Source organism: Ailuropoda melanoleuca, chromosome 3, assembly GCF_002007445.2.
Source record: "Ailuropoda melanoleuca isolate Jingjing chromosome 3, ASM200744v2, whole genome shotgun sequence".
Lineage (NCBI taxonomy): Eukaryota > Metazoa > Chordata > Mammalia > Carnivora > Ursidae > Ailuropoda > Ailuropoda melanoleuca.
Genome location: NC_048220.1, coordinates 23,628,717 through 23,655,136, shown reverse-complemented (window position 1 = coordinate 23,655,136; position 26,420 = coordinate 23,628,717). Strand labels below are relative to the sequence as shown.

The 26,420-nt window shown below is 38.7% G+C and overlaps 1 protein-coding gene across 2 annotated transcripts in view; it reads right to left on the bottom strand.

Moving 5' to 3' along the window:
- DDX46 (DEAD-box helicase 46) overlaps nt 1–25,731 on the bottom strand; it is a 70,355-nt gene extending 44,624 nt beyond the window's left edge. For both annotated transcript variants that reach the window (XM_011224535.3, XM_019799275.2), the window contains exons 1-12: nt 25,517–25,731; nt 21,942–22,130; nt 20,032–20,175; nt 12,991–13,087; nt 10,214–10,379; nt 7,471–7,622; nt 6,539–6,652; nt 5,284–5,449; nt 4,477–4,597; nt 3,722–3,897; nt 2,669–2,790; nt 677–755 (exon numbers count right to left, since the gene is read on the bottom strand). In XM_011224535.3, coding sequence (XP_011222837.1) covers nt 677–755; nt 2,669–2,790; nt 3,722–3,897; nt 4,477–4,597; nt 5,284–5,449; nt 6,539–6,652; nt 7,471–7,622; nt 10,214–10,379; nt 12,991–13,087; nt 20,032–20,175; nt 21,942–22,130; nt 25,517–25,533 — 1,543 coding nt within the window. In that variant the 5' untranslated portion in view covers nt 25,534–25,731. The remainder of the gene's footprint in view (nt 1–676; nt 756–2,668; nt 2,791–3,721; nt 3,898–4,476; nt 4,598–5,283; nt 5,450–6,538; nt 6,653–7,470; nt 7,623–10,213; nt 10,380–12,990; nt 13,088–20,031; nt 20,176–21,941; nt 22,131–25,516) is intronic.
- Between the last annotated feature and the right edge of the window lie 689 nt (nt 25,732–26,420).

The following is a 26,420-nucleotide window of genomic DNA, read 5'->3' as shown; positions in this document are numbered from 1 at the left end:
CCAAAATAAATGCTTTCTAATATTTAAGTATTCCAAACTAACATCTGCAGCCCCCATTAGTTCTGCAAAGTTGGGAACAGCATTAAATGACCTACCTTGGATGGCTTACGTCTCGGAAGCCCAGTTCTATAAATCTTGAAGGGCCTTTCTCCACAGAAGTTAAATAATGTCAACAGTTTAGTAACAGTTTTGATAGGGAATAATTTAACAAAGCACAACATATGAGCTAAAAAACATGCAATATTTACAAAAGATAAAATTTCTTGAAGCTGCAATACCTTAATTTATCCAGTATTGTAAGAAAATACTAGTTCCTGTGGAGGAAAAAGTCTAAAGTTTAGAATAGTAATAATAATAATAATAATAATAATAATAATAATAATATAGTCCACCCTCCCACCCCTGCTAAAAGCAAAACTAGGACAAAATTTGAATAAGAATCCACATTAAGAGCTAAAAAGATCAGATGGAGTTAGTTCCGAAAAGTTGTAAATTAAATTGCTAGATTATTATGAACATTTGCAACAATAAGTTTGTTGCAATACAAATTTTAAGATATTACAGCTTTAAGAAGAAATATAAAAACACTTTGGTGATTTCTTATATCTGCTTTAACAAAAATGTACAGAATTCAAAAAAGAGAAATGAGAACAAAAAAAAAATACCCCTGACTTACCACTGTTAGCTGCTAACATGTCAATCATTCGACCAGGTGTGCAAACAATAATTTCAGCACCTCTTTTCAGCTCAGCAATCTAATGAAAAAGATGAAATTTTACAGTCTATTTATCACTATTACTTATTTAAACAGATCTGAAAATACTGTGCAGGGTCCTTGCCAGCTCCATAGGGTAAAGACAGTGAGGTCTGATTAGAAGCCTCCAAAGCTTCCTGCTTAATTCTTTGGAATGCTGAAGTACAACTGAAGGAAGAGGAAGGGGCAACCATGACCACATGGTACTGTAACTTTGAACTCAATATAAAACCAGAGAATTTTACCAATTTTAATTTGACACGATCCCTCAAAACCAAAAAAGGAACGTTGAAAGAGCAGTAATTAAAGCAATTATATAGACCAATTATTTCAAGTTAAAAGTTGTTTCCATTAGTGAATCATTATATAAGTAAGTCATAACCAGTGTTTAAAAATGAAATAGAATAGAAAAACTAGAATGCATTAGAGATCATAAAACTTTTGACTTCTATGTAATATTCATGCATGTATCAAGTTATTTTTGTAAATACTATTTTTTACATTAAACTGTCATCAAAACAACCGAGGAAGATAAGCTCAGAAAAGAATGCGTTTAACAACAGCAACTATTCCTCAGAAAGGATTTTGTGGTTAAATAAGTTTAGAAAATACCACTTAATTTATCCCATTTTTCTAGTATCACAAAATATATTTGTTATTAAAGACTAAGGAAGTCCTGCAGGAAAAAACCCTACTTTAATGTTGTATAACGTGACATGTCCAAAACTTATCTGAACACAGAACCCATTTTTTTTTCCTCATTCTAGTTAAAGCAAAATATCTAATGACTATCATTCTTTAGAAGATACTTGGAGAGGGGCGCCTCAGTTGGCTAAGTGTCTGGCTTTGGCTAGGGTCAAGACCTTAGGGTCCCGGGATCAAGCCCTGCATCTGGCTCCCTACCCAGCGGGGAGTCTGTTTCTCCCTCTCCCTCTTTCCACCTGCTCCCCCACCCTCACTCGTATTCTCTCCAAAATGAATAAATAAAAAATTAAAAAGAAATTAAAAAGAAAAAGAAAAAGACACTCGGAGAAACGCCAAAGTAAAGAAAGTGAATGAAGGTATGATTAAGTAATTCTTATTGAAATTATTTAAGGATACATGAAACTGATCTAACACAAAACTCATCACGACCCTTTAAGGATGTCACATGAATTACAGAAAATAAATGCTGGTCTGGAATTCAGAAGTCTAGAACAAACTAAGTCTCATTAACCTGAATATTTTGATCAACACACCTAACCTTTCTTACCATTTCTTCGTCTGTAAAATAAAAAAAAAAAAAATCTGCCTTCCTTGAGCAGAGGAAGACAAAGAGGAATAGGAAAGCTAACGTACAAAAATGATTCAAAATCCTGGGCGCCTGGGTGGCACAGTCAGTTAAGCTTCCAACACTTGGTTTCAGCTCATGATCTCAAGGTGATGAGATGAGCCCCGTGGAGGGCTCCGTGCTCCCCAGAGTCTGCTTAAGACTCTCCCTCTCTCTCTCTGTCCCTCCCCACCTGTGCTCTCTCTAAAACAAATATTTTTAAAAAGACTAAAGATCCTAAAATATAATATTAGCAAAATTCATCCTATTATTTTCACACCTCATATTTTTCAAGATTTTGAAAGCAACCACTATACACGGAGGGGTGCTTGGGTGGCTCAGTCAGACAAGCACCTGACTTGTTTTCGGCTCAGGTCATGATCTCAGGGTTGTGAGATTAAGCCCCACACTGGGCTGCATACTGGGCATGGAACCTGCTTAAGATTCTCTCTCTGCTGTCCCTCTGCCCTTCCCTGACTCCCTCTCTGACAAGAAAATACTAAAAAAAAAAAATTAATATATAAAAGCAATGGCTACAGAAAACACTAAAACAAATCACTTTCACAGAAAAGAATGGAAAAACTGAATGTTCCTTTTATAACTACCTGCTCGCTGATTCCTGTTCCTCCATAAACACACACCACTCTAAGTCCCAGGGTCTTCGAAAACTTCTTACATTCTTTAGTAATTTGTAAAGCCAGTTCTCGAGTTGGAGTCATGATGACAGCTGAAAAGATAAATATGTCAAAAGACTAACCACCAAAATTCTGGAGGCTATGCCTTAAAGTGTTAAATTTAACCTGTGCAATAACATTCAAATTTCTTAGTCTAATTTTTGTTTTTGTTTTCATTTGTTTTATGGACCTTGGAAAACCCTATTTCAAAAGCTTTATAACAGTAGACACTGTGGTGTATGATAATTTTAAGTAGATTTTAAGAACATGCTATAGGATAAACAAGAGTTAAATGCCTCACTCAACCATCAGGAAAATACTTGGTTGAAAAGAATGCAAATCATTCTCAACTGCAAATCCCAGAGCAAAGACAATCAAGTGACTCACTGTGCTGCAGAGCCATACCTCGGTTTCCGGAAACAACCTTGGTCTGAGGGGCAGACAGAGTAGGAATATATTGTGCCCTCTTTTTCCAAGAGAGGAGCTGAACAAATTTCCAAACCCTACCCAAATTTGCAAAACAGATCTCTGCCAAATGAATCAAGAAATGAATCTGAAGACCTAATCCTGAATGAAATGCTGGCACTATACAGCCTATTAAGGCCAAAAATAAAAAAAGGAAATATATTTCCCTACAGTCTTCCATGCTGAGTTCACTGATTCATGATACTCGCTAAGCACAAACCTCAATATAAATAAACAGATAGATGCACGAGGAGTCTACCTGCCGAGTCAGAGTTTAAAAATTGAGCTGTGCCAGGAGAGGCTGTTTTTGTACTTCTGAGATGTCACTCCAGACCTCTGAAGATTCTCACTCCACCTGCTGGTAAGGGGAAATCAGCCCCAAAGTGCCAAATTTATAAAGGAAATGTACATAAAGACATCTTTATTGTTATAACAGAACATTATGAAGTATCAGGTCTTTCTGATTAACTGACAACAAAGTTGTTACCTGAAAAAACAGTTTAATGAAAGGAATTTTACCTATTGGCCCCTCTCCTTCTTCTAATGACCTCTGATCCATGATGTGTCTAAACATGGGTAACAGAAAAGCAATGGTCTTTCCACTTCCTGTCTTGGCAATACCAATCAAATCTCGTCCAGACATTATAGCAGGAATCGCCTGGGTTTGGATTGGTGTGGGCTTTTCATAGCCATGCCTTAAAAAGCAAATCAAAGGAAGACAAGGTAAAAAGTGAGATCTCTGGGTCTCTCAAAGTCCCACAGTAAGGTTTTCCAAAATGTGGTATGTCGTACAATGACATATTATTTGCCAAAAAAGAATGAAGTACTGAGGCATTCTAACACTACATCACGGATGACGCTGAAAATGTTATGGTAAGTGAAAGAAGCTGGTCACAAAAGACTACATTACTACAATCCCATTTATAGGAAATCTCCACAACAGACAAATCTAGAGACAATAAATTAGTGGCTATTTAGGAAAGGAGAAGGGAGAAGTATGACTACAAATGGAGATAGGCCTCGTTTTGTGAAAGTGAAATGTTCTAAAATTTGATTATGGTAATGACTGTGTAACTCCATAAATATACTAAAAATCACTGAACCATATACTCAAAGAATAAACTTTATGACATGTAAATGTTACCTGAATAAAGCTGTTTAAGAAAAAAATACTAAGTTTTCCTATTAGAATAAAAATGTAACAATTAATTGTATAAAAGAGCCATCCTGAATAGTAAGACACTGAAAAATGAATATAATTGCTAATCACTTACTTTTTGAGAGAATTTAAGATCTTCATGGAAATGCCACACTGGACCCATGATTTAATTGGTTTGGGGCAACCTTTTCCCTTGACAGTAATGCCCTCCATTTCCAACCGAAATACATTTACCTCTACAAAACAAAATCCAGATTAAAAGCTGTTAAATATTGCTCCATTAATGCCTTCTAATTTTCAATCAGCCACAGTATGATTAACAATCTTTTTTTCAGTGCTACTAAAGATAACTCCACAGAAAAGCTACAGGACAAATTACTGAACAGCTCACGGGGATAGTTAATACAATTAGTGCTACAACGAATGTCAATAATTTGGCTCTTATTATGTCTTATATTACAACATCAATAAAAAACAATGATTGACAGGTAATATAAACAGTTCTTCTCCAATCAAGAGTTGTCCAGATTATCCTTATTCTTGCAATATTACACAGATTCACATTGGTTCCTAAACCTCAAACCCCACAAGGAAAAGGCTAATGATACTTAATTTGGTAACTTCACATGAAGAGTACTCTCAACCCTAAAAATCTCAACTACATGAGCCAAACTAATTTTTACTCATTTTTAAAAATACTACCAAAACTACACTGATTCCTCACTGGTCTCAATCTTTGCAGATGATGTTCATAGCCTCTAGAATGACTTCTCGCAGTCATTTTCACTTCTTCAGGTAAGCCATGTAAATTCCTCCTACTCATCCATCAACTCACACACCTATCCAATATTCCTCCTGAGCAAAGCAAAGCATATCCCCCACTATTGCCACAATAACCAATACATGAATGAAAGAATTTTACCCTCTTGAGACATTTTGGCTAATTCTGGAACTTCAACATAAAAGTTTTTTCTGAACGGTTCATATTCAATTTTTCCATGGTCCACTGGTTCTAGAAGCTTTCTCTGTTTTGTCTGATAGCCTGTAAGAGCTGTCTGAAGATCAACTTCTTCCTCCTCTGAAGAATACTATTAAAAAAAAAAAAAGTAAAAAGCTAAAACCATTACTATTTTTTCCTTATGGAAAGCAATATTCCTAGCTTTTAAAATCCTCCTCTCTTGGGGCACCTGGGTGGCTCAGTTGGTTAAGTGTCTGCCTTCAGCTCAGGTCATGATCTCAGGGTCCTGGGATTTAGCCCCACATCCAGCTTGCCCCTTAGCAGGGAATCTGTTTCTCCTTCTCCCTCTGTCCCTTCCCACCACTTATGCTCTCTCTCTCTCAAATAAATAAAATATCTTTTAAAAATAAATAAATAAAGTATCTTTTAAAAATAAATAAATAAATAAAGTAAAATAAAATCCTCCTCTTAAAAGAATAATGGGAGAGGGGCACCTGGGTGGCTCAGTTGTTAAGCGTCTGCCTTTGGCTTAGGGCGTGATCCCGGAGTCCTGGGATCAAGCCCCACATCAGGCTCCTCCGCTGGGAGCCTGCTTCTTCCTCTCCCACTGCCCCTGCCTGTGTTCCCTCTCTCACTGGCTGTCTCTCTCTCTGCCAAATAAATAAATAAAATCTTAAAAAACAATAATAATAATGGGAGGGAGAAATAAATAAATTAAATAAATAAATAAATAAATAAATAAATTCCTCCTCCTCTCCTAGAAAATATTCTTTGGGTTTTACATTCTGAATTCTTCAACTTAGTTTCTTTAGACTGGGCCTTCACAGAACATCATAATGACAACATAAAGCTAAAATAACAAAAATAATTCTAATACGGCTTTAAGGGAAGTATTGATACAATTCTCTCCACAAGAATCTTTACAAGGCATGTTAACAGGAAGAAATTCAATTCATTCTGTCACTTTATTTCTTCTCCCACCTTATATGTCTGAGGTGAGCTGATGAGGGGCAGAGGGGAAGCAAAACATGGGCATACAGATAAAGGTCAAAGATATCAGAATGTTCTACCCACTGGATACGCACCAATACTGTGGAGAATAACAAGAATTCCTCCTAACATTAGTTTCTATAATTGAAAAGCACAACTCCACCAATGCTCTCTAATATATGCTTCTAGAATAGTATCATGAACAAAGTCAAAATTAAGGAAGAATTACCTCCATGGCATCCTGGTCATTCTCCATCAGCTCACCTTTCTTCTTATCAGAATCTACCACTGCTTTTTTGGTTGTCACGACAGTGACAACTTTTGTGACCGTTGGCCCAGACTTCTAAAATAAAAGAGGAATATATAAAGTATTTGTGAAAGTGAAAAACAAATTGTATGTAAATGAAACAAAATAACAACTGTCACATTATAATTTGAATTAACTTACTTACTACTGAAAACTTAAATGACAAAAAAGAGCCTACTTTCTCCTTATGAATTTGTTTAAATTTTAAAATGTGACGTAACCGCATTATATAATATATAGTTCACCATACATTTTATATAATACTGTGTAGTTTAACGTTATTTTATATAATATGTAAAGTTATATAACATCTAATATTGCAATATAGTTCATTTTAAAACTACTACTAAATGGTACTTTCCACTCACTGGACAAGCCAGACACTGTTCAGGGAACTTACAATCAATCAATCAACAAAGCAGATAAAGGTCATGGCTCTTAGGGAGCTTTTATTTTACAAGAAAGGAAAACAATAAAGACAATAAAAAACTATATATTCTGTAAAAAAGGTAACAAATACTATTAAAAAGAAAGAAACATAAACTATGTGAAAGGGGCTCAAGCATGAAAGATGAAAGTGTGGAAGAAGTCTGGAAAGGGCCTATTAAGGAGTCAACAGTAAGCAAAGATGCCACACGAAGATGGTGGTGACAAGAGTGACTTTTCAAAGAATGCTTACAGCTAAAACTCCTGAGCATCTGCGGTACTGAGAAAAAGTACTAGCATTCCTGAGATGGGGGAGGAAACAACTTTCTCAAGTCAGGCAAGTCAGCAATAGGTCACTGAGACAATAATTCAAGTTACCCAATTAGGAATACTGGATAAATCTTTAAAAATAAGAGAAAATGGCATACCTTTTCATTTCCCCCACCACCTTTCACACTTCTCATATTAAACTTCTTTACTTCCTCTTTGACTTCTTCCATGTAAGCATCTAATGGATCTAACTCCTCACCCTCCATTTCATTTCCTTCCTTTTCAGCCTCTGCGGGATCATCTTCATCATCTAAAATAGCAGAATCACTTTTCTGTACACATTTTCCAAAGGAAGTACTTCCTAATCGGATCACAGCCCACCACCACCTGTTCTCTCCCTCCCCAAATGCCCTCCCTTCCAATCAACCCAGACACACTGCAGTGCAAATACTCACACTTACGAGCTTCTAAAGCAAGCACATATCAGCTTTAAGTAGTAATAATAATAAATTATAAGTAAATGAAAAGAGGTAGGACTTAAAACTCATGATAGGTTTCTTTTCTTTCAATTACTTTTTATTTATTATTATTATTTTTTTTAATCTTATTTATTTATATATAGAGAGAGCAAAAGCTGGGGGAGCAGCAGGCAGAAGAAGAAGCAAACTCTGAGCAGGGAACCCAATGTGGGCTCCACTCCAGGGCTTTGGGATCATGATCTGAGCCGAAGGCAGACACTTAACCAACTGAGCCACACAGATGTCCTGGAAAAATTACCTTTTTTAAATCAGAGGAAAAACTGGTATTTTAAATTCAAGACAATCTAACTTTTTTTCATATAACTAAGACATCATTTCCCCTTAAAGATACAATGCCTTCATCTATTTAAACCGCTCTGTGAAACTTTCAAAAAAAGCAAAAATTTCACCAAATTTTCACAGAAAAATGGAGCAAAATTCCAGTTTGCTATAAAATTTCACACTCATCTACTTCACTAAAACCTCAAGTCAAAATCAGATATGGAAGGTAAATATTTCTCTTCTACGTTATGAAATATCAGGAGGGACCTGAAAACATGCTCTTGATTTACCTTCACTACTAACATCCTGATTTGTAGTATAATAAGAGCTATTTACTGACTATGCCCATAAGAACTCAACTCTCAGTCTAAAGTCAGTAATCCTCACCGAACACTACCCTACAATTTACACATAACATATATATTACAAGAGGGATTTAGTATCTCAATAAGAATCCAGCAATTCCACTTCTAGGTATATAACCAAAAGAGCCAAAAGCAGGTATTTAAAGACATATTTGTACATTATTCACAGCATCATTATTCACAACAGCCAAAAGGTGAAACAACCCACATATCTGAGAGACAAACAGGCAAACACAATGTGGTATTATACACAAAATGGACTATTATTCAGCCATAAAAAAGGAATGACATTCTGATACACGCTAAAACATGGATGGAAGAACCCTGAGGACATTATGCTGAGTGAAATAAGCCCAGATGCAAAAGGACAAAGACTGTATGATTGCACTTATATGGTAACTAGAATAGGCAAGTTGATAGTAGAACTGATATTATCAGGGTAAGGTGGTAGAGAGTGTGTTCACTGGGTACAGGGAGCACCTGCCTGGATTGGTCAGTGAAGCGTGTGACTCTTGATCTCAGGGTTGTGGTTGAGTTCAAGCCTTACACTGGGTATAGAAATTACTTAAAAATTTTAAAAAATCTTAAAAGAAAAAAAAGAAAGAAAAGAAAAAGAAAAAGAAAAAGAAAAATCTGGGGACACCTGGGTGGATCAGTGAGTGAAGTGGCTGCCTTCAATTCAGGTCATGACCCCAGGGTCCTGGACTGAGTCCCACATCAGGCTCCTTGCTTGGCAGGGAGGCTGCTTCTCCCTCTGCCTGCAGCTTCCCCTGCTCGGGCACTCATGCTCGCTTGCTCTCTGACAAATAAATAAATAGTAAAAAAGAAAAAGAAAAAGGAATACATATTGGGTAGAGTTTCTGTTTGGAATGATGAAGAAGTTCTAGAAATGGATAGTGGTGATGGATGATGAACAACACCATGAATGTATTTAATGCCACAGAACTGTACACTTAACAATGGTTAAAATGTGGGTGTCTGAGTGGCTAAGTCAGTTGAGAGCATCTGACTCTCGGTTTCAACTCAGGTCATGATCTCAGGGTCCTGGGATCAAGCCCGGCATCAGGCTCCTCAGTCAGCAGGGAGTCTGCTTGAGGATTCTCTCTCCCTCTGCCATTCCCCCTGATCGTTCTCTCTCTCTCTCTCTCTGATGGATAGATCTTTAAAAAAAATACTGGAGCGCCTGGGTGGCTCTATGAGTTAAGTGACCGACTCTTGATTTCGGCTCATATCATGATCTCATGGTTGTGGGATCAAGCCCTGAGTCCGGCTTCATTCTGAGTCTGCTTCAGATTCTCTCCCCTTCTCTCTGCTCCTCCCCCTACTCATGGGTGCTCATGCTCTATCTCTCAAATAAATAAATAAATAAATAAACAAACCTTTAAAAAATATACCCAAAAAAATGGTTGGGGTGCCTGGGTGGCTCAGTTGGTTAAGCATCTGCCCTTAGCTGAGGTCATAATCCTGGGACCCTGGGATGGAGCCCCCCGTTGGGCTCCCTGCTCAGTGGGGAGTCTACTTCTCCCTCACCCTCTGCCCCTCCCTGCTCATGCTCTCCCTGCTCATGCTGTCTCACTCTCTAATCAAATCTTTAAAAAATAAACGGTTAAAATGCTATATATATTTTTCCACAGTAAAAAAGGGCCTAAAAATTCCCAGCATGAAATATTACTCATATATCTAGAATACGCTACATGAATTGTTATATATGCTATTAGTCTAACAAATGAATATACCATCATCATCTTCTAAACTCCATTTTTTCCCTTGTTTCATCTCTTCAATTTCCTTTTTCAGTTCCCCTATGTTTTCCATGGCCTTTTTACGTTGCTCTTCTCGCCATTTTTCTACTCTTTCTTTTCGTTTTCTCATTTCTTCTTCCAGCTTATTCTGATCAAAGTTCTTGGGGGAAAATGAAAGAGAGAGAGGGAAACAAAGATTAATAACTTTATTCCAGCGACATTCCAAATAAATTCCCCAAATTATAAAAAAGGTAAAGGAATTAACAGCTGTATTTACAAACTCTTCAATTTAGACCAGATTTAGGTCACACATCTTTTTTTTTTCCTTAAGTGTTTAAAGTAGCTTTATTTATGATAGCTCCCAAACAGAAACAATTGCAGGGACACATCTTTTAAATATATCCACAAATATACAAGCAAAGTGAAAACACAATAAAAAGCATCTTCAACTAAGAAAGCAGACAGACTTCAAACACGATAAGCTAATCTCATTTTAATTTCAGGCAAGATGAATCCACTTTCTTCCTCAAACTAGATGAATTAACAGGCAAAATTCCCCAGTTATTAGTTATTCTCAACTTTAAATCCTCCAAACTCCTCAAAGATTGCCTCCATGAAAAAGAAATTTTCTATTACAAATTAGTGAGTAACTTAAAGCTATTTAACAACATGATTGAAAACTTTTGGTCTTTTAGTCTTTAGGTCTAAGTTTCCTAGAAACAGCCATTCCAAAGACTATCAAGATGATTAATAATACTCTGAAAAGGGGAAAGCAAACCATTTCACAGCCATAAGCAGGAACTCAGCGATAGAATATCGTAGAAATAAAAAATTGACATATGCTGGGGCGCCTGGGTGGCTCAGTCTGTTACGCGTCTGACTTTGGCTCAGGTCATGATCTCGGGGTACTGGGATTGAGCCCTGCTTTGGGCTCCCTGCTCAGCAGGGAGTCTGCTTGTTCCTCTCCTGCTGCCCCTCCCTCAGCTCGTGTTCTGTGTCTCTCTCGCAAATAAACAAAATCTTTTTTTTTTTTATTTCCTTTTTTTTTAAATTTTATTTTATTATATTATGTTAATCACCATACAGTACATCCCCAGATTCCGATGTAAAGTTTGATGCTTCATTAGTTGCGTATAACACCCAGTACAAAATCTTTTTAAAAAAATTTACATATGCTATCATTATAGATATAGAAATACATACATCAAAAAACAGTCAAAGAAAATACCACAAAAATTTAGTGGTGACCTGAAACTAATATAACACTGGATGTTAACTACCCTGGAATTAAAATTAAAAAAAAAAAAAAAAAAAAAAGTTTAGCGCACCTGGCTGGCTTAGTCAGAAGAACATGCGTCTCTTAATCTTAGGGTCATGAGATGGGTATAGACCCACACTGGGTGAAGAGATTACTTCAATAAATAAACTTTTAAAAAGGTATACAACTCTTTTAGAGGGCACTTTGATACTATTTATCGAAATGTTAAATGCATATACCCACTGACAAAGCCATTCCACTGATACCAATCTACCCTATACTATGTTCACAAAAGACGTGTGTAAAATGATTCACGTACCACTGTTCATAATGAAGACTAGAAATAACCTAAATAGCCATCAGAGGTGATTTCTTTACCTTGTTTCAATAGAACACTATGCAGGCATTAAAAACAATGGGCTATATCTATATACGCAGTTACAGAAGATTTCCAACATATAACAAATGAAAACAACAAGGCACTCAGTTGGATGGTGGGTATACTGCTGTGTATTCTTCTTCAGACCTTATATATTGATAAAAATAATGCATAATTTAAAAATGAACAAAAGCGGGGCACCTGGCTGGCTCAGTCAGTGGAGCCTGCAACACTTGATCTGGGGGCTGAGTTCGAGCCCCACATTGGGAGTAGAGATTATTTAATAAATAAAGGAAGGAAGGAAAGGAAGGAATGAAGGAAGGAAGGAAAGGAACAGAATAATACATACAGAAGGATCACATTTTGTTAAGTAAAAACAGATAATGTATATAGATATGCAATATTTTTGAGAACAAAAATTTCTAACCAGGACAGCTTTATGTTGTTGTTGTTGTTGTTGTTGTTTTTCACATACGATCATTTACATAAAAAAAAAAATAGGGGTGCCTGGGTGGCTCAGTCAGTTAAGCATATGCCTTCACCTCAGGTCATAATCCCGGGGTCCTGGGATCAAGCCCCATGTTGGGCTCCCTACGCAGTGGGAATCTGCTTCTCCCTCTCCCTCTGCTGCTCCCCCTGCTTGTGCCTCTTACTCTTTCTCAAATAAATAAATAAAATATTTAAAAATAACTAAATAAAATAAAATAAAAAATATACAAGGGCAGACACCTGGGTGGCTCAGTTGTTAGGTGTCAGCCTTCGGCCCAGGTCATGATCCCGCAGTCCTGGGATTGAGCCCCATGTTGGGCTCCCTGCTCGGTGGGGAGCCTGCTTCTCCCACCCCTCTGCCTGCTGTTGCCCCTATTTCTGCATGCTCTCCTTGTCAAATAAATAAAATCTTAAAACAAATAAAACAAACAAACAAAATATATACAGGGGCACCTAGCTGGCTCAGTCAGTAGAGCAGAGATAGGGCTCTTGATCTCAGTGTCGTGAGCGCAAGCCCCATTGTTGGATGTGGAACCTACTTAAAAAAACAAATAAAATAAAAATATATAGCAATAAAAAACCCTGACAGTTTGTGATCACAGAAACAAATCTGATATTATACAATTATTTAGTTAGTAAACATACGCCAGCATCTTTTTCTTTTTCATCCTCCTTGTCATCTTTGTCTTTTTTCTTCTCTTTAGAACTTTCCCCACTATCTGTTTTCTCTTTGGACCTAGACCTACCAAAAAAAAGAGAGAAAAAAACATCATCTATTTGTGCTTGGAAACATTCACATTTAAAATACATTTAAAGGGGGCGCCTGGGTGGCTCAGTCAGTTAGGTGTCCAACTCTTGAGTCCGGCTCAGGCTATGATCTCAGAATCATGGGATCAAGCCCCATGTCAGACTCTGCTCAGCATGGAGACTGCTTAAGATTCTTTCCCTCTGCCCCTCCCCGTACCCCACTCACATGCGCACTCTCTCTCTCAAAAATAAATAAATAAAATAAAATAAAATAAATACATTTAAAGATTTTGTAGGTAAGAAACTTCCAAAAGTCAACTTTACTTTTACATTAATAAACACCTTGGAAATATAATGAAAATTAAATCCTGTAACAATAATTACAAATATTATTAAATATTTGGCAATTTGGCTAAGAAAAAGTAAACATATCATATAAAAATGACAAAATTTAAATAGGAGAGGTAAAATTTAACAGAGAAATTTACCAAAACATTAACATTCTACAAGAAAATTTTTAATTAATTCATTTAAAAATTAATAATGCTTAGGGTGCCTGGGTTGCTCAGTTAAGCATCCGCCTTCGGCTTGGGTCATAATCTCAGAGTCCGGGAATTGAGTCCCATATAGGACTCCTTACTCAGCAGGAAGTCTGCTTCTCCCTCTCACTCTCCCTATATACTCTCTCTTTCTCTCCCCCCTCAAATAAATAAAATCTTTGAAAATTTTTAAAAATAATAAAATAAAAAATTAACAATCTTTAAAACCCCAACAGGCCTTGCATTTCACACCTATGTCTGCTATCTTGTAAATAAAAAAAATATCTTGGGGTGCCTAGGTGGCTCAGTTGGTTAAGCATCTGCCTTCGGCTCAGGTCATGATCAGGGTCCTGGGATTGAGTCCTGCGTCGGGCTCTCTGCAGAGTGGGGAGTCTACTTCTCCCTCTCCCTCTGCCCCTCCACCCTGCTCATGCTCTCTCCCAATCTCAAATAAGTAAATAAAATCTTTTTTAAAAAATTTCTTAATTTGAATGCGATCAATTCACTCTTCTTTTTCCCCCTTTAAAAAAACTGGTGTTTTTTTTTTTACTATTAACATATGATGTATTATTCGTTTCAGGGGTACAGGTCTGTGATTCATCAGTCTTAACACATACACAGTGCACAACACAACACATACCCTCCCCAGTGTCCATCATCAGCCACCCCATCCCTCCTACCCCCTCTACTCCAGCAACCCTCAGTTTGTTTCCTGAGATTAGGAGTCTCTTATGGTTTGTCTCCCTCTCTGGTTTCTTCTTGTTTCATTTTTTCCTCTCTTCCCCTATGATCCTCTGCCTTGTTTCTCAAATTCCACATATCAGTGAGATCACATGATAATTGTCTTTCTCTGATTGACTTATTTCATTTAGCATAACACCCTCTAGTTCAATCCATGTCTTTGCAAATGGTAAGGTTTCATTTTTTGATAGTTGCATGATATTCCATTGTGCGGGTATGTGTGTGTGTGTGTGTGTGTGTGTGTGTGTGTGTGTGTGGTGTATATATATATATATATATATCTTCTTTATCCATTCATCTGTAGATGGACATCTGTGTTCTTTCCATAGTTTGGCTACTGTGGCCATTGCTGCTATAAACATTGGGGTGCAGGTGCCCCTTCGGATCACTACATTTGTATCTTTGGGATAAATACCCAGGAGTGCAATTGCTGGGTCATATGGAAGCTCTATTTTCAACTTTTTGAGGAACCTCCATACTGTTTTCCAGAGTGGCTGCACCAGCTTGCATTCCCACCAACATTAGGGGGGGTTCCCCCTTCTCCGCACCCTTGCCAACATCTGTCATTCCTAACTTGTTACTTTTAGCCATTCTTGTTAATTTAGGCATTGTGATGCCACCAGCTTTGGTTTTCTTTTTCAACATTCCTCTATTACGCGTCTTTTCTGGTTCCATACAAATTTTAGGATTATTTGATCCATTTCTGTGAAAAAAGTTGATGGTATTTTGACAGGGATTGCACTGAACGTGCAGATTGCTCTAGGTAGCATAGACATTTTCACAATACTTGTTCTTCCAATCCATGAGCATGGAACCTCCATTTCTTTGTGTCTTCCTCAATTTCTTTGATGAATATTCTATAGTTTTCTGAGCACAGATCCTTTGCCTCTTTGGTCAGATTTATTCCTAGGTATCTTATGGGTTTTGGTGTAATTGTAAATGGGATCGACTCCTTAATTTCTCTTCTGTCTCATTGCTGGTGTATAGAAATGCAACTGATTTAAAAAAAGGGGGGGGGAGCGCCTGGGGAGCGCAGTCATTAAGCGTCTGCCTTCGGCTCAGGGAGTGATTCCGGCATTCTGGGATCAAGTCCCACATTAGGCTCCTCCGCTGGGAGCCTGCTTCTTCCTCTCCCACTCCCCTGCTGTGTTCCCTCTCTCACTGGCTGTCTCTGTCAAATAAATAAATAAAATCTTAAAAAAAAAAAAAAGAAAAAGAAATGCAACTGATTTCTGTGCACTCATTTTGTATCCTGCTACTTTACTGAATTCCTATATGAGTTCTAGCAGTTTTGGGGCAGAGTCTTTGGGTTTTCCACATACAGTATCACATCATCTGCAAAGAGTGAGAGTTTGACTCCTTTGCCAATTCGGATGCCTTTTCTTTTTGTTGTCTGACTGCTGAGGCCAGGACTTCTAGTATTATGTTGAACAGCAATGGTGGATAGCAGACATCCCTGCCATGTTTCTGACCTTAGGGGAAAAGTTCTGTTTTTTGACACTGAGAATGATATTCGCTGTGGGTTTTTCAGAGATGGCTTTTATGATATTGAGGTATGCATCCTCTATCCCTACATTGTGAAGTTTTAATCAAGAAAGGATGTTGTACTTTGTCAAATGCTTTTTCTGCATCTACTGAGAGTATCATATGGTTCTTGTCCTTTCTTTTATTAATATAGTGTATCACACTGATTGATTTGTGGATGTTGAATGAACCCTGCAACCCAGGAATAAAGAGCACTTGGCCGTGGTGAATAATTCTTTTAATGTACTTTTGAATCCTATTAGCTAGTATTTTGGTGAGAATTTTTGCATCCATATTCATCAAGGATATTGTTCTGTAATTCTTCTTTTAGGTGGGGTCTTTGGTTTTGGGATCAAGGTAATGCTGGCCTCATAAAATGAGTTTGGAAGTTTTCCCTCCATTTCTATTTTTTTGAATAGGTTCAGAAGAATAGGTATTAATTCTTCTTTAAATGTTCGGCAGAATTCCCCTGGGAGGCCATCTGGCCCTGGGCTCTTTGTTGGGAGATTTTTGATGACTGCTTCAATTTCCTTGCTAGTTATAGGTCTGTTCAGGTTTTCTATTTCTTCCTGGTTCAGTTTTGGTAGTTTATACCTCTAGGAATGCATCCAGTTCTTCCAGATTGTCTAATTTGTTGGCACATAGTTGCTCATACTATGTTCTTATATTTGTTTGTATTTCTTCAGTGTTGGTTGTTGCTTTTTAAACCTTCCAGAATTGATGAAGATATCCAGAGGTAAAGAATATATTCTCTACTATAAACTTCCAAAAAGTTTACAATTATACCATCGAATTTGGGTCTTTAATCTGCTTTTATGTGCAGAATGAGGCAGGTAGTCCTAATTCATTATAAGGTAGCAAATGTCCCTAGTAGCACTTTTTTTTTTCTTCAAAGTAGGCTCCACACTGAGCTTGAACTCACAACCCTAAGATCAAGACCTGAGCTGGTATCAAGAGTCTGATGCTTAACCGACTGAGCCACCCAGGCACTCCTCCCCACCCCAAGTACTACTTACTGAAAGAAATTTTTCCCACTAATTACACTGTCACCACTGTCATTTATTAAATGACCATATATGTGGGGATCTGTTTCTGGGTCTTTATGTGGTTTCACTGATTTATCTGTCTATCTATCTCTACACTAAAACCACACTTAATTTGGACAACTTTATGACAAGTTTTAGTATCTGGTAGAGCAAGCCCTCCTATCTTGTTCTTCAAAATTGTTTATGCCCTTGCATTTCTAATTTTATAATCAGTCTGTGAAATACTTTTCTATTCATGTATGTTAAGAACTTTCAAACATGAATATGTTTTGAAGTTAATAAAATGCTTTTCCTAAATCTACTCAGATAACCATGACTTCTCTCCTTGAATCTTATTAATATAAAGAATTACACTAATTGATCTTCTCTTTTTTTTATAAGATTTTATTTATTCATTTGAGAGAGAGCACAAGCAGGGGGAGGGGCAGAGAGAGGGAAGCAGATCCCCCAACGAGCAGGGAGCCCACTGAGCAGGGAGCCCACCAAGGGGCTCAAATCCCTGCACCCTAGGAACATGACTTAAGCCGAAAGCAGACACTTAGCCAACAGAGTCACCCAGGAGCCCCTACACTGAAGGACTTTCTAATGTTAAACAAACCTTCCATTCCTGGAATAAATCCAAATACTTCATAATTATTTTCTTTACATATTTTTTGATTTGGTATAATAATCTTAATGTTTAGATTAAATACAGCCTATAGTTATCTTTCTCATACTGCCCATCTCAGGTTTTAATATCTATGTTCTTCTCAATACATAACATGAATTGAGAAATGTTTCTTCTTTAAGTCTCTGTTCATCAAAAGTATCATTACAGAGTGAAAAGACAAACCACAGAGTAAAAGAATATATGTGCCACTCATATAAATGACAATCAACAACCACCCTGGATATTTAAAAACAAATACCTCCCACAAGTCCATTTTTAAAAAAAAAACAAATCAACAGGAAAATAAGCAAAAGATTTTAACATATTTCAGAAAAGAAGAACTCCAAATGACCAATAAACATTAAGAGATGTTCAACCTCACTGGTCATCAGAGAAATACAAATTAAAACCACAATACTGATATGTCTAACCAATTAACAAAAATTAATAGGACTGACAATACCAAATACTGGGAAGGATACAGAGCAACACAATTATACTGCTCACTGGAGTACAATTAGTATGGCCCCTTTGGAAAGCATTTGGGATTATTCAATAAAAATGAAGCTATGTTGGGGTGGCTGGGTAGCTCAGTCGGTTGAGCAAGCGACTCGATTCTAGCTCAGGTCAAGATCTCAGGTTTAGGTTTATGGGATCATGCCATGGTGGGCTCCACACACAGCAGGGAGTCTACTGGAGATTCTCTTCCCCTCTACTCCTCCTGCTGCTCGCATGCCTCATGCTCTCTCTCTCCTCTCCCTCAAATAAATAAACAAATCTTCAAAAATATAATAAAGCTATGTTTATTCTATGACCATATTTCACTCCTAGATACACACCCTAGGAAAACTCATGCACATGTATACTAGGACACATATATAAAAATGTTCATAATAGCCTAAAAGTTAAAACAACCCAAACACCTTCCTCAGCAGAATGGATAAATAGTGGTATATTGATGCCACAGAATAGTATTCAGCAATGAAAATGAACTACTGTTATAAGCAACACAGATGAGTCTCAATGATCAACAAAGATACAAAAGAATATGGGACTCATTCAAATAAAGTTAAAAAACATTTAAATCTAAACTACTGTTTTTCCAGATGTGAACACAGGTGTAAACTATAAAGAAATACAAAGAAATTACAAGTATAAAAGTCAGGATTGGTTTTATCTAGGGTAGTAGAGAGCTGGGGTTATAGAAAGGACATGGAGGGCTTCTGGAAATACTGACATGTTGTTATATCTTATCCTTGGTGGTCGTTACATGGATATTGCTTTATAATTATTTAATAAACTACATGTTTACATTTCATTCGCTTGTCTGAATTTATATTTTACTTTTAACTCAAAATAATCCCAATGGGCATTATTATACTGACCTTGGTAAAATAAAATTTATAAAATCAAAGACATGAGAAAAACACTCATGATTCATACGAAAAATATACAGAAAACAGATAAAAATGCCTGTATTGGGGGCGCCTGGGTGGCACAGCGGTTAAAGCGTCTGCCTTCGGCTCAGGGCGTGATCCCTGCGTTATGGGATCGAGCCCCACATCAAGGCTCCTCCACTATGAGCCTGCTTCTTCCTCTCCCACTCCCCCTGCTTGTGTTCCCTCTCTCTCTGGCTGTCTCTATCTCTATCGAATAAATAAATAAAATCTTTAAAAAAAAAAAAAGCCTGTATTGGGGCGCCTGGGTGGCACGGTGGTTAAGCATCTGCCTTCGGCTCAGGGCGTGATCCCGGCGTTATGGGATCGAGCCCCACATCAGGCTCCTCTGCTATGAGCCTGCTTCTTCCTCCCACTCCCCCTGCTTGTATTCCCTCTCTCGCTGGCTATCTCTATCTCTGTCAAATAAATAAATAAAATCTTTAAAAAAAAAAAAAATTCCTGTATTGACTATCCTGTCACACTTTAGAAAGAGGCAAAGATCAAACCACTGAAAGGAGAAATATAAAGAGTAAACATGCTATGTCTAACAGATATAAATAATATCTTGAAATTGAATGGTTCTGGCATCCTAAGGAAATATGTACATTTAAGTTAACACAAGCGAAGCTCACACCTATCCTGAAGAGGAATTCAGCAATGCACATCATGAGTTAAAAAGTTATTTGTCAACCAGTGTCAGAAATGCTAAGAACATCATTTCAAAGGAAAAACAGAGTTCCTAAAAAGACGTTTATACAGTATATTCCTGACCATTAATAACAGGTATTAAATAAGAGAACAATGTATTATGAATATTAAAACTAACTGAAACTAGTATTTTCCAATTGAATTACAAGCTTTATAATCTACTAAAATTCAACCAACAGTTGATGGTAGAAGGCAAAGTCAATAATTACTTATAAAGATTTCTTTAAAAAAATGAAGGAATAGGGAAGAGTCCGTTCCCAAGCTGCATGAGAGATACAGTCCAACGACATTACCTATTCTCAGCTTTCTTGCTTTTATTGCCAGGACTGGAGGATCTGGATCGCCGGCCTCGGCTTCTACTCCTAGAACGTCTCCTGTCTCGACTTCGAGATCTTCTTCGCTCTCGACTTCTCTCTCTCTCCCTACTTCTGGAACGCCTGAAAGAAGGACACTTTTCATTCATTCTATGACCAAGTAGAGTTTCTCTCAGACAATGCTTCTGGCCTGTGCTGAAAGAAGCTTCTTAACTATTACTCTTATTAAAGGCTGAGATTTCAATTAGTCATCCAATCAGATAAAAAGGGAACAAGTAAAGCCAATTCTTAGAAGTGGTTACTGAAAAAAATGAGAATACTAATTCCAAATGATATTTGTTGAAAAACATAGCAAATCTGTGATAATAAATCTGTCTTTTTGAAATCTACAGCCTACAGCAGAAAATCTAAATTTCAAAGTCAGCCAAAACCTAAGTATAAGGATGGGGTACAATGAGAGTATGGAAAGATCACAGATACAAAGACTAGGAGACAATTTCTATTATAGAGCTGATAGTGACATGACATAGGGCAGATCAACTCTCTGGGTCACAGTTTCCTGTGAAATATAATCTATATAATGTGGAGACTCCACTTAGATAATCTCAAAATCCTTCTTGCTCTAAAACCTTGTGATTGTACTTTCACGCCCAAAAGTCAAAGACCAAATCTTAAAAAAATCAATTTCACTTAACGTGTACTTGACTGAATTATATGAAACTGTTCCTGGGACCACATACTATGAAACTAAGTTAGCACTATTCACATTTTCATAGATGAATATTTTCCCTGAGTACCATGAAATACCTATGTAATTTCTTCTTCCAATGTTTGCTAAAGAGTTTTTTCTGAGATCAGTTCACAGCACCTGTACAACCTTGACTTCTTTCCTATTATAATAAGAAACTTACCAAATAATTTTTTGGTGTGGGGAAGATTTTTATTTACAATGTTTTCCACCTCTAGAAAGGTTAGAGCTGCTTGACTGGTGCCAAGGAATATGTCAGCAAGTAAAAGTAAAATAAAAATTAGGAGGTCCTTTTGTTTAAGTTTTTTTAAAACAGTGTCAAACTGGGACACCAAATTGGCTCAGTTAGTAGAGTATGCAAACTCTTGATCCTGAAGTTGTAAATTCAAGCCCCATGTTGCATGCAGAGATTACTTAAAAATAAAATCTTTAAAATAAATAAACAGAATCTTTTTTAGAAATTAAAAAATGGGGGGTTTGGGGGGCCCATGATTGGCTCAGTCGGTAGAGCATGTAACTCTCAATCTCAGGCTTATAAATTTGAGCCTCACGTTGGGTAGAGATTACTTAAAAATAAAAAGCTCGGGGCGCCTGGGTGGCGCAGCGGTTAGGCGTCTGCCTTCGGCTCAGGGCGTGATCCTCACATTGTGGGATCGAGCCCCACATCAGGCTCCTCTGCTATGAGCCTGCTTCTTCCTCTCCCACTCCTCCTGTTTGTGTTCCCTCTCTCGCTGGCTGTCTCTATCTCTGTCAAATAAATAAATAAAAATCTTTTAAAAAAAAAATAAATAAATAAAAAGCTCTAAAAAAATACCCTTTTTTTTTTTAAGCGTCAAATAGCAAGCAGGGCTTGCAGATGGCTCTGCCCTTTTCCTTCTCCTGTTGGGTTTAGTGGCTGCTCTGAACACAGTGGTCAGCTCTCTTGGAACAGAATTAGAACAGAACCGCCTTAATGACACATTACCTTTTAGAGTCTTTGCTACAGGCAAATCACCTTTGGACCTCATCAAACAAACTGGGGTCGAAGCAGAGTGCCCACAAAAGGGCCATTAAATTCCAGTCCAAGTCATACTTTTGAACAAGCCCGATTTAACTGAGAAGGCCCAATTTATCATGAGTCTTGAGGAGACTAACGTCTTACCTAAGGCGCTTCCGGTCTCTTGACCGAGATCTTCTTTTATCCCTGCTACGAGACCTCTCTCTCCTTCTGTCTCTATCTCTGCTTCTAGACCGTCTGTCATCTCCACGTTTACTTCTTTTGTCTGAGGGTGAGCGACTTCTAGAACGACTTCCAGAGCGCCCCCTTGATGCTGAACGTTTCCGATAGTGGCTAGAAGGTTAAGTTCAAGGTTAAGTTTAGCAAACACAGGTAGCTTCTACTATATTTTAATCAATCACATTTTCCCAAAAGATATCAGCAGACAAATTAAACACTGAAAGAACTTTTTATTCATCAAGTCTTAAAATTAGGGAAAAGTAATGACCCCTACAGCTATAGTCCACATAGACAGGGAAAAACTATCCTGAAAGGGAAGCAAGGACAGTAAAAAGAACAGATCAAACTCCTGCCTTTGGGCCCCAAGCAACTTGCATTCTGGTAAAGGAAGAGATGACAGACAAGTAAAAAAATAAATACACAATATGTTACATGGTACTATGGAGAGAAACACATCAGAGTAAATGGAAGAGAAAGGATGGGAGGCAGGAGATTTGCTATTTTATACTAGGTGACAAGAGAAAACTTGCTAATAGACATTTCAGAGGTTTCAAGAAAATAAAAGGAATCCATGTAGATACAAGGGGGAGAAACTTTTCAGGCAAAAGGCACCACAAGGGCAAAGTCGCTGAGGAGGAAGCTTGACTGGTGTGTCCAAGGAACAGGAAGGAAGGCAGATGTGGCTAGGGCTGAATGACCAAGAAAGTGCCATGAGATGAGGTCAAAAATACAGTAGGGCAGTCAAAGGTAGAGTAAACTCTGTAGAGTCTTATAGGCCATTCTAAAGACGTTTTTCTTTCACTCTGAGTAAGTCGAGAAGTTACTGGAAGAGTCGAAGTAGAGGAGTAATGTTACCTCACTAGTATTTTTTAAAGCATTAGTCTGGCTGCTGAGGGGAGAACAAACTGAGGGAAGGCAAGTGCAGAAGCAGGGAAAAGAGGCAGAATGCTATAGCAATCATCCAAATAAGAGAGTGGTGGACTGGATGAGAATGTCAGGTGTAGAATTTCTAGGAAGTGTCAAAATCTAGATATTTTGAAACTAGAACTGACTGATTTAAAGATTAACTCAACGCTAAGTGTGACAGTAAGGGAGAAGTTGTGGGTGTCTCTGAGATACTTGGCTGGACCAAGGAGAAAGATGAAATTGCTATTTACTAAGATGGGAAGCCTGAGAGAGGATCACATATTGGGGGGTGGGGGGGTGGCGGGAATCAGGATATTAGGCATTCACATGGAGATATACTATAGGTAATTGAAATATGAGTCTAGAGTTGATGAATGGAGTCATCAGTGTACAAAGTCTACTTAAAGCAATAAACATGGATAAAATGGCTAGGGAATGAGTGCCTCATTATCCCTGAGCCAACTGAAATTCAATGCGTAGAAACCCAAACTTATTACCTTTGCCTCCCCAAACCATTTATTATCCCAACTTCTAGTCTCAAAATATGTTATCTTCAATATTTTTCTCATTCTACACAACCAGTAAAACACCAAGTATCACCAATTTCACCTCTGTAATTCTCTTCACATTACATCACCTCCTCAGATTTCCCACTGTCACTACTCCACATCAGAGGTAACTAGTTAGGACATTTTAGAAGATCCCTGGTCTTCTTGCTTCTATTCTCTTTTCCCTGAAATCTGTTTTACTCATTGCTGCAATGGTAATCTTCATAAAGCAGAGTTCTGATCAATTATTATATAAACATACCCACACATTTCTTACTCAAAACTTTCAAAGGCTTTCAAATTCTTACCTTCAAGATTATATTTATTTATTTGTTTTTTTGTTTAACTATCTGACAGAGAGAGAGAGACAGAAAATATAAGCAGGGGGAGCAGCAGAGGGAGAGGGAGAAGCAGGCTCCCCACTGAGCAGGAAGCCAGACATGGGGCTTGATCCCAGGACCCTGGGATCATGACCTGAGCCTAAGGCAGCAGCTTAAACACCTGAGCCACCCAGGCACCCCTCAAATTCTTACCTTCAAAACTAAATCTACAATCCACCCACATTCTGGACCCAGCTCCCTTTTAGAACCTACCTCCTACCACTTTTCTTCAACCCTTCATGACACCTACATATGTAGGCAAACTGGGCTCTTTACAAATTATTATTTCTCGAACGCCCTGCTCCATCCCATCTCTGAGTCTTTCAAAAAGTTCCTGAACTAACCTAGAGCACAAGCCATGCAGGCAGAGGAGAAGGCTAAAGAGCTGGAAGAGGCTTCTTTGTGAAGGGCCCTGAAGGCTGTGCTGAAGAGTCTGAATTTATCTTGGAAGCAGTAATAACCAACAGGGATGAAAAGAGAGGAATGACATAATCTTTATTTCAGAAGTATCACTCTGGCTGCAGTGTGAGGAATCTATTAGCAGAGCAAGATCACAGGAAGATAATCAATTTGAGGCAAGTGTAGCAGTCTGAGTACTAAATGATTATGGCCTGGATTAAGTCAGGGAGCGCAAAAATGGAGACGGAGTGTAGAATCTTACTGGGTTTAGACAGTACGAGAGAAAAATTAATCAAATATACTATCACTTCCAGGTTTCTGGTCTCGGTAGCCAGATGAATAGCAATGCCTTGACGGAGATTTAAAAGGTCTCCGCAGGAATTCTCTGAAAACATACAACTATTCTTTATCTTTATCCAGGTGATGGTTACACAGTTTATGGATTTGTTAAATTTCATCTAGCTCTACCCTTAAGCTTTGTCCATTTCCCTGAACATTAATTGTATCACAATAAGCTACTATTACTTGTTATTTATAACCCAGATAAAAAGGATCTTTCATTCACTGCTAAATACAAAGCAAATACTCATCTTTAGGATAAAAACCTCAAGGTCGCAAACCACATAACAATCTCAAGTTTTTAAGAGATATCAGAATTCTAATAAAACCTCCCAATCCAGTTTTAAAAGGTCAGAAAACACATAACAAAGAAATATGGTATCTATCTGCTAAATAAATTTCCACGTAACAAGTATTTATTGTAGCCCACTAAAAGCCTAGTCACGTTCAACGTCGTAGGCAATGTAAAAATATTTAGTCTCCAGCTCCTTTCAACTGACTTGGGAAAATACCACACACGCACAAAGCACTAAAACAGACAGCAACAGGCGCCAAGGAAACGTGCCAAACGCGAACTGGTAAGAAATTCAACTGGGATCACTACTGTGTGAGGGATCACGGTGGACTTCGTGGAAATGGCGGGATGTGGTGCCCAATCGCTGACCTCCTGGAGGGGTGGTCCCGCTCCAGGGGCTGCAACGGGCGATGGCAGTACAGGGAACCCTGTGAGCGTCACCAGCCCAAGTACAGTCACTCTCTCGGCTGAGGTCTCCCTGCCCCTCCTGTGCCCGCCGGCAGCGCTGGCCGCACGTGGAGCTGCACCGGTTCAGGCCTGGTCCCGCTGCCACCTCAACTCCCGCCTCTTTCCCCCAGTCCGAGGAAGCCGCCCGCCCGCTCGCCCAATCGCCCGCTAGGCGCGCCGCCTCACCGTGACTCCCGACCCATGCTGCCGGCCGCGGGAAAAGCGGCGTCCTTCGGGACACCGCGCAGAAGAACCGGACAAAAAAGGAGGCCGCACCGCCCTCAGCTAGCCCGGCAAGGAGCAGGACTAAGGGGGAAAAGCAGCTACCTCGGGGGCGGCCATCCGAGAGCGGCCAACGAAAACAGGACGTGCTGGCGCCCGCAGCAGAGGGAGGAAAAAGCGGGCCGGAAGCTGCCATCTCTCCACAGCGCCCCCTGTCGGCTGGAGGCCGCGCCGAAATACGCGACCTTGGCGGGGGTTTTCCGGCAGTGCCTTGAAAGTCTGTGCGCTTTAGTGCGGTGGAGAAGGGCGCCTTGGCTTTGCAGACCCTAGGAAGGTCTTTCATGCAAGGGCCACCGAGGCGCCATATGCATTCCGTCCCCCTTACCCTGAGCTGAGTGATGCTATTGATGTGGGAAACAAAGGTAGAAGAAAAATTATTAAATTTCCATACTACCTATAGCCCACTGACAAGTCCTTAAAACAAGCACAAAGACATTCCTCTAGGGACTCAACTGCCTCGATGTCAATGTTGACACCTTGCTAGGAGCAAAAGGCCCTCTTAGTCCGACCCCTCCCCAATCCTATCTTGATGAGGGAGCAGAAGGCTGGCTGAAGACAAAGCATAAGATGACACCCTGCAACTTCCCCTCCCCCCCCAGGTGGGTTATGTGTGACATTCTTCCAGGAATCTCCCAACTATCTTAACTTTAATGCCTTGCTAGAGGGGAAAAACAGCCTTAACTTGACAATGGCAAGGCCTCGGGTAGGTCCTCTTTAGCATATGAAAGTTCTTTTCAAACCTCCCCTTTTTCCTTACCTCCCCCAGACCCATAGTATATAATCAGCCACCGCTCATGACCTTGGTGCA